Genomic DNA, 12,161 nt, shown 5'->3' with positions numbered 1-12,161 from the left:
TATTAATTGCCTGTATTTGAGGTTGGTTGTTTGGCTCACATGGTTCCATGCTGTTCTCAAGGGTGTAAGTAACTTAATGGTGTGCCTTTTCTGAAGTCTAGATGCATTGTTGCATTAGGTGCTTTTAGTAAGGATCAGAGGTAGTCTTAGGTTACTTTAGAATTGTAAGAATGGGTATAAGTAGGGAAAATAGGCAAAGTGAATATCTCATAAAAGAACAACTAGAAGGTCAAATAGAACACAAGCCACCTCAAAAACTTAGACCTTCTTATGCCCTCAGCAGTAGAATCAAGGAATCTCACATTCTAGTGACTTAGCTACTCTTCTCTACTTTGACTGCTCCTGCTGTCTGGCTCTTCTACCTGTAACTGCTCCTTCTATTAACCTTGTGTCTGTTTCTTCCAGCCACTGCTCCAGCTACCAACTAGAGGACTTACTCCCTATCACCCCTTACAGGCAGAGTTTTCCCATTAGGCCACTTCACAGGCTACAGCCAATCTATACACTAACCTCCTCTGAGACGGGTGTCCATCCATAGTCCATCCACACCGGTTAGGTTGGCCACAGGAAACAGGAGTTCCTGTATCAACATGGCAACTTAGGAGAAAGGAATTCCCTTTAAGTGGGGAAAGCAAGCATTTCTGAGTGTCTGCTAGTTTAATTGTGTATATTATATTTGAATTCAGCAGACATTTCTTAAACCCTCTCCTTTTTTTGCCAATGGAGGAACTCTGTTGAAAAGGGAAATGAACCCGTGCCAGTTCCTTTTATATGCTCCCAAATCATATATTTTTATATATTGTGGACACATAGCTGCAGAACAGTGTCAAGCTCAAAGTAAATTTTATTCTGTAGTTGGGGGGGGCATGAACGGGTTTTAGTATGTATGAGATCTATTTGGTTGTTACTATTCAGTTTTAAAGATGAGGGAACTGAAGTCCAGAGAGGCAAAGAGATTTGCCCAAGGCTACGTGACCAGGAAGTGGCAGGGCCAGGACTCACATCCAGGTCTTCTGGTTCTATAACTGCTACCCTGCACCGACTCCCTACCCCAGTGCCCAAATTATTGATAGTGGACGAAGGAGAGTTGACAAAAGGAAACTTTAGCCAAGGCAAGTGGTAGGGTTTGAGAGAAGATCTGGGAGGCTTCCTCAAGGCAGGGGGTTTGGAACTGAGTCATGTAGGCTTAGTCGGGTTCATAATGATATGGAGAAGGGAGAATGGTGCAAATAAAGGTACAAAAGTGGGGAAACAGATTTCCCAGGGACAGAGAAGCTACGTGTGTTGATGGGCTAGTAGGTTTCTATGTAGCAAAGGAGAGAGAAAGATCAGGTTTGGTAGGAAGTTGTTAGGAGTCTTTGAGACTATGACAACTTCCAAATTAAAAAAAAAAAAAATCAGATTATGACATGACAGAAAAAAGCTTGGAGTCATTTAGGTGGCTCTTAAAAGAGTCCAGGATGGGGGGTGCCTGGGTGGCTCCGTCGGTTGAGTGTCCGACTCTTGGTTTTGGCTCAGGTCATGATCTCAGGGTCCTGGCACCGAGCCCCACATTGGGGCTCCATGCTCAGTGGCAAGTCTGCTTGAGAATTCTCTCCCTCTTCTGCCCCTGCTCCCGTGCTCTCTCTTTCTCTCTAAAATAAATAAAATAAATATATATATATTTAAAGATTTTATTTATTTGACAGAGACACAGAGAGAGAGGGAACACAAGCAGGAGGAGTGGGAGAGGGAGAAGCAGGCTTCCTGCTGAGCAAGGAGCCCGATGCGGAGCTGGATCCCAGGACCCTGAGATCAAGCCCGATGTGGGGCTCGATCCCAGGACCCTGGGATCATGACCTGAGCCAAAGGCAGACGCTTAACGACTGAGCCACCCAGGCGCCCCAAATAAAATAAATCTTAAAAAAAAAAAAAAAATCCAGGCTGGAGTGAAAAGGACTGAAGATGGAGCAGCTGGAGATCAGGACATTGATTTGAGAGTCTTTGAGAGGGCACAACTAACAGGATGGAGACAGAGTAGGAGATAGAGCTGCCACTTGAGAGTTTGAGCCTCAGTGATGGGGGTGATCTGATACCAGTATCAGAAGAGGAGGGACAGTATGTATGGTGGTGAAGCTCAGAGGCTTTGGATCAAGGCTGACTTGGGTGTGTAGCCCCTTGTGACTTGGGACAAGTGACTTAGCTCTTCTGAATTTGCTGACCTGTTGAGTAGGGATGCAGATTCCCACTTCCCAGAGTAGCTGTGAGGATGTGAGCCTGTGCAGGTAGAGTGAAATTCTATGATGCCATATGCCTGACATCCAGGCATTTACCAAATTTTAGCTCCCTCCCTCCCCATCCCAATCTCTCTGAGGAAGTAGTAGAACCTACTTTAAGCCTCTTACGTATAAAATGTACTTTGAAAGAAAGGAATTGGCTTTACAGGGAAAATGGGTTCTTTGGGAACCCAATCAATGGGACCTGGAGTTGGAGGACAGATGGAGCCTCTTATTTTTTGGCCTCCTTTGACATCTAGGCTTCAGTTAAAAGTTGAAGCCTCACAAAGGAGTTAGAAGTATCTTTGCAACAAGGCTGGGTACTTCCAAAAGCAAGCAACTGTGCTACTTGTCTCCTGCCTCGATGACCTCCATTTGGGGCTATTTCTGAGCCTCAGGGTAAAACTCCATTGGCTGACAGGACTGCAGTTTGCCTGTAAAACATGCCCAGCCCTTCCAGCCTGCTTTTCTAACAGGTTTAGAAATTCCAGTTGTCGCCTCAGAGTTGTACACACACGGCAACTGGGTTTGGGCGGAGTTCTAGCAAAGGCTGCACTGAGGCACCCATTCCCTTCCCTGTTAACCCCCGCCATAGGGAGGCTGCCTTTCTGGAGCTGCTCCCAACATGCTTCTCCTCCGGGCGGTGGTGCCTGCCAAAGACTCTGGCGGCGGCGCAGAGCCCAGTCTTCGAATCCCTCCTCCGAGTCCCCGGGAATGGCCCGCCTCCGCCAGGCGCCTGGTTGCCATGGCATCCGCGGGGCACACGGGCCCATTGGCACAGGGCGGGAACCAATCAGAAGGCCCCGCAGGCTGTTGTGGCTGTGCTCCGGCTGGTCCCAGGGCTGCCCGGGGGGTGCTATTCCTAGGAAGAGGTGGGTGGTTCCTGGCCGGTGGCACGGGACTGGCCCAGGCGCCCCGCATCCTCTCCTGGGGATCTCAGTGCTACTTCCCCCTGAGTCCTGGTCACACACACCTTCCCTGCTTGCCCCCCCGCCCCCCACGTTCAGAGTTGAACAGTCTGTCGGAGTTACCTGCTAGGGAGGGCAGGGGCGAAGCTTTGTTGCCACTTTACAGCCATTTCCCCCAAAGAAAAAGCTCTGGAGCAGCTTCTTGATTGGTCCGCAGGTGGGCCCTCCGAGCCCCAGGAAGATGTCTGCGCTTTGTAAGTCTAGGGCTGCCCCAGCTTAAGATCCCTTGCTAATAGGCACATGGTTTCCAGATATAAGGAACTGGAACTGGGTGGGTGTGGTTTATTTCCATCCTGTTTGCCAACTGTGGGGAGGACAGAAAAGTTGAATCTGAAAGATCATAGAATCCTGCACCTCCACTAGCTGGAAGAGACTGGGCAAGTTACTGTACTCTCTGAACCCCAATCGCCCCGGTTGTAAAAACAGTTGTAACAAAAGAACCTATCTGCTCGCGTTGGCATAAGTAAATAATACAGGCAAAGCAGTCAGGTGGCTGGCCGTAAGCACTCAGTAAGGGACAGTCACCTGTTTTGAGAAGTGATACAACAGTGGTGTCCGGAGCTAGAGTACTCACATGTAGCATTTGGCAGGTGTGTTCACATTCATCCAGTTTTTGCTTATTCATTTAGTTATTCATTCGTTTAACCCATTAATGCATTCAGCATATATTCTCTGGGCATCTACTGTCATATCGTTCCGATTTTCGTCTTAGTGCTGCCGAAGCGAGTATTCCCTGGGCACCTACCACCAGTCAGTTCATCCCAGTCCAGCTGTCCTTAGTGGTATCCAGGCCCCGGAGGAGTTGCGACGCTCTTCACAAGAACTGACGGAGTCTAGCCTGGCAGGAGGCTCGCCGGGAGATCTTGGCCCCGTGGCAGCTGGGGGTTTGGAAATTGTTTCCTGTGGCTCTGCGTCCTGTGGCTGCGGGGCCTGAACAGAGCAGACCCCTGTAGTGCTTGAGCAGCACCAAGTCAGGACAGGTTTCCACAGCCACTTTTGGTCCCCTCACCTGTGGGGAGGTGTGCCCCCTTCTCCTGAAGGCCCCAGTCGGCCAGCTGGACCCTACTTCCTCTGTAGTGGGGCTCCCATCTCTCAGGACTGACCTCCTTTGCTGGTCTGCTGCGCTTTGCCATAGGCGGGAGTCCCTGAAACAATCCTACTATCGCTTTTCAGGCTCCCATCACCTCAACACTGTTCTTGTTGCACCCGGTGCCTTCCTGCCGTCACTGTGCATCTCAGCACCTGGCTTCCATTGGACTATAGTGGCCAACACCACTCCTTACACTTGTTTTGGGATCATCTCACCCCTCTGGGCCCCCTCATCTTTTTACCCCTACCCCCCCCAACTCCATGCCCTGTCTGCTTGGGCTGTGTGACAGAGACATTCCTGGGGAGGCACTCTGCTGGACGCCTGAGGGACAGAGGTGCTTCACACAGGCGCACTTTGTAAAGAGATGTCTCCTGTGGGATAAGGCCGCGATGCGTAGTGCCGTGGGAGTAGGTAGGGCGGAGCAGATGGGTCTGCTTCCAGAGTCAGGGAAGTCTTTTCCAGGAGGTGATGTTTGGGCAATCTTAAAGGATTTAACTGGGTAGACAGTGGGAGAGAGGGAATTCAAGTCAAGGAAAATAGCGTTCGTAAAAGCCTGAAATTGCCTTATGTTGTTAGAGAAAATGTAATGTAGTGTGAATGGAAAAAAAAGGGAGTATGTTATTTGGGTTGAGGGTTCATGAGTAGCAGAGAGAAGTGAAGCCAGAGAGCTAAAGAGGGACCTACTCATGCGGGCCTTGAAAGCCAGCACGGGGAGCCAGTGAAGGGCTTTGAATAGGGGCATGACATTCAGATTTATATGTAAAGAAAGTGAGACAAATGGCTGCAATGGGATGGATAGTCTCTTTTGTCCTCTGGCAATTCTGTGAGGCAGACAGGGTGACGCTATTATCTACTTGTTACACCTGAGAACACTGAGGCCCGAGCAGTTAAATATCTTGCCAAACGTCTCAAAGCCAGAAAGCAGAGGACCTAGGACTCACCTGGCTTCCTGGCTCTGAACCTCTTTCTCCTGGTCATGCTGCCATTGTTAACAGGATCTTCTAGAAAGCTGCCTGCAGCTGGGTAGTGGGTAGATGCTGACAGGAGCAATATGAAGCAAATGGTCATTGATACGATCTTGTTGAAGGAGTGTAGCCCTGGGATTTTGTGGCCTGTGGTGTTCAGTCTCCTGACCTGTATGCCAGTGCACAGACAGCAAGAAGCAGTGGGGAGCTTTGAGCTTCCAGCTCTACATTGCCTTGACAAACTCCATTCATCAGGGCCTCACTCATTAATTCAGGGCAGCACCTACTGCCTGATACTGGCATTTGTCAGGGGCTTGTTTCTGCAAGCCCCTGGTCCTCCAGGTTGGTCAGCTCTGTAGTCCGCCGCCCCAGGGGGAACCCTGGCAGTCAGAGGTGGGCCCTTTCTCTGTCTGCAGTCTGTAAAATGAAATAACTTTATTTTTAAAAAGCAAAGGTAACATCTAGCAGTACAGAACATCAGCTTGGAGATCAGGCAGACCTGGGTGTTAGTTCTGCTGCCACTAGCTAGCCAAGAAAGTTATTTAATGCAGTATGGGCCTCAGTTTTCTTATCTCTAAAATGAGCCCAGTCAGACCTCCCTGAAAAGATTGTTGGGATGATTAAGATGAGATTATGTTTACAGAGGGCCTTGTAATGCTACTTGGGTTTTATACATCCTCAATATATGGTGACTTTAAATCCTGTTGTTATTGCTTCTCCCACCACTACTGCTACCATCACAGTTAAAGACTGTTTGAAAAACAGAGACGAGAAGAAAAAGTGTCTTATAATCCTACCATTACGATGCAACTACCATTGTTATTAGTTATATTTCCTTCAAATCTTTTTCCCCACAACTTCAGAACATATCAGATTTTATGGCATATTTATTTTATAGCCATATTTATTTATTTCTCCTTTGTAGTAGGTACATTATATTTATTTTTAGTAATTTTTTCTGATTATAAGATTACTGTATGAAATTTAGAGAGCATAGAAAAAGCAAAAGGAAAAACCGTATTTATAACGCATACCTCATTCCTAGCCCCGAGGCTATCACTATGAACTTTTGATGTATCTTCTTCCAGTCTTTTGTTCGTGTTTTATTATAGAGTCGAGATCCTATTACATATACAGTTTTCCTGTGATTTTTCAGTTCATAGGATATCATGAGCTTTTTTCTTTATTGTAAGCATTATTTTTCAAGGCTATGTAATAGTTCATCAGATGGCTCCACCGTAATTTACATAAGCATTCCCCTGTTGCTAGACATCTAAGTATTTTCCAATTCCTCAACCTAAGCAGCTTCCTCTGACAGAACCTCGGGACACAGCCTCAGTGTCACCAGGAAGCACATAGAACTTGTGCTGTGTTTATGGCCCTGGGCGGGGGATGGTGGAACCCCTCAGATACCAGTCACTGAGCCTGCCTCAAGGGAATGCAGAGACTAGACACCTGGAAATACTGACTGGGGCAAAATATGTAGGTGCTTCTTTGCCAGACACTGTCAGGGAGTTCACCTAAGTGCGGGCATCTCTGTTTCCTCCAGAAGCTGAGATCAGGAGCACACAGCTTTTACAAAGACAAAAGTCTCAGAAGCTTTGCTGACCCTTCTCACCTACCAGTGTGTTATTAGGCCTCCGATACTCAAATGCCTTTTGAACCTGTTACCTTGACTGTCAGGGGCCCATGCTAGTGACCTTTGAATATCACTTCCAAGTGGTTTTCACTGGGAAGGGGTGAGAAGCTTACAGCCTCAAGAAAGGAACCAGCATGAGCCTCCGGAGAATCAGGGATGCTCTAGTCCTTGTTTTGACGGACGCTTGCTCCGGCACCTGAGGCAAGTTCTTTCCTCTTACCAAGCCTCTGTTGTCTCCTCACAATGTAGAAAGATTGGACTAGATGATCCAGGGCCCTTGCAGCACTGATGTTTCATGGGGACCTGAAGCCTTCCTCTTGCCAGGAGCTAAAGTGAGCATCCTGATAAAGGTCACAGGATGCTTCTCCAGAGTCCACAGTTTCTTTTAATTAGTACCTGGGGAAGCACTTATGCTTTTATATTCCCACTTACTTCCTCCTGGCTGTGGCTGGGACGAGTAGACTGAAAGGCAGGAAGTGCTGCTTGCTGGGTGAAAACACTAGATTCAGGGCCTCAAATGATTCTTTGTCTCTAATGTAGTAGGTATTTTTTCTTTTATGTACTTGGTTTTTTCATTCATTCGCTCCCTTAGCAGATGTTAACTGAGTCCCAGACCTTGTACAGTCCAGAGGTGAATGAGACTCAGGCCTGTTCTCAAGACACATGCAGTCCAGTGAAGAGACAGGAGCAAGTGTAAAAGGCAACAAGAGAACTGCTATGATGGGGTACAGATAAGTTGCATCATGAAGGGAGTATTTGGGTCTGCCTAGAAGCAAAGGAGTCTCAGGGGACACGTTGAGCCTTTAAAGGATGAGTGGAAGTTTTCTAGGCAGTCGAGGAGAGGGCATCCCAAACAGAGGACCCACACGTGCCAAGGCCCAGAGGTATGAGAGTACATGTCATGTTCTTTATGAGGCTGGAGGGTGAAAGGGACAGTGAGCAGATGAGAAAAAGTCAAGCACTTTTCCTTGGACAAGGAATTTTCTTTCTCTAATATACCTTTTTTTTTTCTTTTTATAGGTCTCCTGTGGCTCAGAGCATAATCTGGCAGTGATTGGTAAGTAATGAGTATACTGAGAACTATGTATGTTCTGAAACTCCTGTGGCAGAGTTAGAGAGGACTTTGGATTAATCAAAGGCCAGGGTGCCTCTGTGTGTGTGTGTGTGTGTGTGTGTGTGTGTGTGTGTGTGCGCGCGCGCGCGTGTGTGTACATGTTGGGGGAGATTCTAGGAAATGGAAGTCTTTGATTGCCCAGGGCTTTACTAGAAGCCCCTTTTCTAAAAATTTCTATCCACATCATTGAGTGTCTTTTTAAGGTACCTAAGCTGGCCTCCCTGCCCCAGGCAGTGGCATTTGAGGATATTAAAGATTTTACAGACCAGGGACATCATGTGTAGAAAGCCAGACATAAAAGGGGAAGAGGACTGGGCTGCTCTTGTTTCTCTGAATAAATCCCTTATTCCAAGTTCTTTCCTCTTTCTTTGGAAATATGGGGCTCTGCTCACTGCCCCCCACTGCCTTGTATTCCGTGGCACTCAGGAACTCCCAGATGAAGCTAACCTCCTGACTGGTTGAGGTTTCCCCTTAATTGGTTTTGGATAACCAAGGGTCACTGTTTTTATGATTAGGCCTATGAGTAATTCCTTCAAGAAGTTTCCTCATTATTCCTCCAGGTAGACTAGTCTCCATATCACAGTGCATTAAAGAGACACAAGTGTCGGGAGGGCCCGACTGCCTGAGTTCAATACAGGCTTCCACTTACTAGTTGTGTGAACTTGGACAAGGTACTTAACCCCTCCATGGGAGGGCAGTAGCAACTACCTTCTAGGAGTTAATATATATAAAGCACATAGAGCAGTGCTTAGCTCCTAGTAAGGGTTTTAGAAATGTTCATTGTTATTATCTGATATTTGTTCTAATTGCCCTTCTCTGGGCTTTAGCTCCCCATCTGAAAAATGGAGGGGTGAAAACAGAAGATCAAGGTTCCCTCCTCCTCTGATATTTTAGGATCCTGTTACAAACCCATCACTGCCTGCCTTCTGTTGGTGATTTCTGTTCCAGGCTACTTGTCTCCCAGCCTCTGACTCAGCTTCTGAAGGGCAAGACCCCTGCGTTTTCTTTTTGTTTCCTGCCTATTTGCAGCACCCAGAGCAGTGCCTGGTACTCGGCAGAGACTCGAGCACTGTTTTCTGAATTGAGCTTAGACTGGCTCAGCTGCCTGAGGTGGCAGCAGTAGGCCTGAACGTGATGTGCAACGAGACAGAACCAAGGACAGCTGAGGAGGTGGGCTGCCAGCCAGCAGAGGGGGTGGGGAGTAAACGGGGCTGGAGTCAGAGACGGAGAGAGAAAATGTAACGGCAAACCTGCATGCTTTGCAGCCGCACCAGATACTTGATCCCGGAACTGCTCCAGCCTGGGTGTAATTAAGACACGCTAATCACAGAGTCTGAGGTGGTGCCTAGGATGCTGGCACTGCTGCTTTCGCTGGTCTGGGAGAGAGGTTGGCTCCCTCTGTGACCAGCACAAACAAGAAGATTGCAGGGAATCTAAATACGGGAAAGAACACAGTCCCGATGAAGGAGGGGCTGGAGCTAGCTAGCAGGGTGGCAGGCTGAGCCGACAGAGGCAGCCTAGGGCTGTAGAAAGAGCACGGACTCTGCAGGCACACAACCTCGGTTCACACCGGCTCCATCTCCGTGTGAGCTCCCATGTCCCCCCTCATCTCCGTAATGGGGAGAATTCCACTTTGCAGGATTGCTGTGAGGATTAATGTATGTGAGATACCTGGTATATACGGGGTGTGAGAGAAGTGTGTGTGTGTGTGTGTGTGTGTGTGTGTGTGTGTGTGTATTTATAGTTCTGTTTGCTTCTCATTTCTCTTGGTCAGGGTGGGAGAGGGGAGAATGGCTTGTTAGTGTAACTGTGCTAGTGAAGTCATTGTTACTTGGGATAGAGAGATGATAACATTCTGGAAAGGTGTCCAGTGTTACCCACCTCTCCTCTGTCCTCTCCCAAATGAGGAGAACATCAGACGCTGTGGAGAGCAAGGTGTGCCGGTGAGCTCCTGGAGGGCAGACCTGTTATTCTCTGTTTTGTCCTCAGTGCCCGGTCTTGGCTCACAGTCTGTTGAACGCATGGTTGCAGAGTCAGGAAAGGTGGGCGCAGTCACACGGCTCTGGGCATATCCACCTGCTTGCGTGTGAGCTGGGAGCAGAGGCTCTCCACCACTGGAGGGATGGGACCCTCCATGGGTGTCCTGCAGGGCGCGGGCTGTGCGATAGGAAGTGACAAGAAGCACCTGTTGGCTCTGGCAGAAGGCCAGGAGAGGGAGACAAGCTGAAGGAGGAGAGCTCCTACCGCTTAAAGCCTAGTTCTCACAGCTAGCTCCTCGCCTCAGCCCTTCTACCATTGCCCACTTGAGATGGATTTCTCTGCCTTCAGTCTCACTCCCTGAGATCCGGGCCCTCTGTGCCCGGTGCTGTGTCTCCCGTGTAGTAGACGCAAAACAGTTACAGAACAGACTAGAACAGAATATAAGGGAGCCAAACTTTCCTCAAGTGTAGAAGCAGCGTTAGTGTCTAATGAACGTGCAACAGACAAACCAGAGAGGGAGGTGGAAGAGAGATGGGTGGAAGGATGTGACTCAGGACCTGCTCTGTCTTAGAATGCACACTCCCCAAAGTGTGTTTGCTGTACCCACTTTATAGAGAAGAAACCTGAGACTCAGAGGCTCTACAGGTTGTCCAAGGGTAAGCAGCAATAAGTAGTAGAACTGTCTGCCTGACTTGCAAGACTGTTCTTTCGACCCTATCCAGTGTGGGTGGTGGTCAGGGAGAGCACAGACCCTAGGGTCCGATTGCTTGATTCCAGTCTTGGCTCCCACACTTAGGAGCTGTGTACCCTTGTATAAGTGGCTTAACCCCCCTGTGTCTTGATCGCCTCATCTGGAATATCATATGATTGACCTCATAAGGTTGTTACATAAAGTGCTAACAGTGCCTGGCCCAAAAGTAGAGGCTCAATAAATGTTAGCTGGCATTATTATTGTCCTCCTCCTCATCGTCATCATCATCATCATCATATATTAAGACTTCAAGGAAGGAAGTAATTGTAAGATAAGTATAAGAAGGCTTGACGCTCAAGGTGGGAACCTCAGGAGCTAGAGAGGGAAGTGCCTTCCCCACCCAGAATTCCGGGCACAAGTGCAGGGTCTCAGCATAGCTGCAGAAGGCATTTGTAAAACTTGGAGCCTGGGGACCCCAATCTGGGGGATCTGGAAACAGTGCTAGGCCAGGTTTGTTCCAGATCAGGCTTCTGCTGTCCACTGCCCCAGACAGGGATTCAGAACGTGCATGTTCCAACCTGAAGCAAACCCCACAGCAGCCACACTTCAGGTTTCTCTAGGGAACAAAATAATTCTACTCTGCTACTTCATTTGCTTCCAGGTTTCTTTTTTCCCCTTCTTTTGCAATTTGGTTTGGTTCTTTCCTTAGTTTTCCAATGAGGCTTCTCTTGACATATTCTGTGTCTGCCACCAGGCATGGCCATGGCTAGTGCGAGTCTGGGCTTCGGACAAAGGAAGAGCTGCTGGAGCTAGACACAGAGAAACTCAAGTGACAGTCAGGAAGGAGAGGGCTGAGGCCAGAGGCCACAGCTGGCCTGGCCGCTTCTAACTGTGCCATGCACAGTCACTCCACCTCAGGGAGGCTGATTCCTCATGTGTACAATCAACCACCCCTGAAAGTTGTTCTTCCAAATGCATAGGTATGTCAGGGGCCTGCTCAGTGCCTGCCACGTAACAGGTGCTCAGCAGGTGCTCGCTCACTTGGCAGGTTCACTGGGCCGTTTCTTTCTTTCTGCCTTCCCACCTAGGATTTCCCTCCACATCTCACAGAGCTGGCTGCCTGGCTCCCATTCGTGGGCAGAGACTGAGGTCAGCAGAGGTGGCATGAGGGCATGTGACCACCACTTGCTCGGAAGATCCCTGCCTACCAGAGGCTGGCTCCCAGGCCCAGCTCTGGCTTCGGGGCCCTCACCTCCGTGTCTGGCTGAATTGGCTCCAGCTGTTTTGCTTCCCCTAGGAGCAGCTTATTTTGGCTTGAATGGGCAATTTGTTTGCCTTCTCTCCTGATATGCAGTTGTTCAGCCTTCCCTTCCTGCAGAGAAAAAAGAGCTGACTGCATTTCCTGTCTCCCCGCTCCACGCAGACCTTTGGAAAGGATTTTATTGGTGGCCTTTTCCTA

At 48.7% G+C, this 12,161-nt stretch overlaps 1 protein-coding gene across 8 annotated transcripts in view; it reads left to right on the top strand.

Annotated features, from left to right (window-relative positions):
- The window catches only part of SERGEF (secretion regulating guanine nucleotide exchange factor), a 217,111-nt gene that overhangs the window by 126,791 nt on the left and 78,159 nt on the right, over positions 1–12,161 (top strand). For all 8 annotated transcript variants that reach the window (XM_027578814.1, XM_027578811.1, XM_027578815.1 and 5 more), the window contains one exon: positions 7,938–7,974. In XM_027578814.1, the coding sequence (XP_027434615.1) occupies positions 7,938–7,974 (37 nt within the window). The remainder of the gene's footprint in view (positions 1–7,937; positions 7,975–12,161) is intronic.

The sequence above is a fragment of the Zalophus californianus genome, chromosome 11 (genome assembly GCF_009762305.2).
Source record: "Zalophus californianus isolate mZalCal1 chromosome 11, mZalCal1.pri.v2, whole genome shotgun sequence".
Lineage (NCBI taxonomy): Eukaryota > Metazoa > Chordata > Mammalia > Carnivora > Otariidae > Zalophus > Zalophus californianus.
The sequence above is the reverse complement of the archived record's forward strand: the minus strand, read 5'-3'. Positions and strand labels throughout refer to the sequence as shown.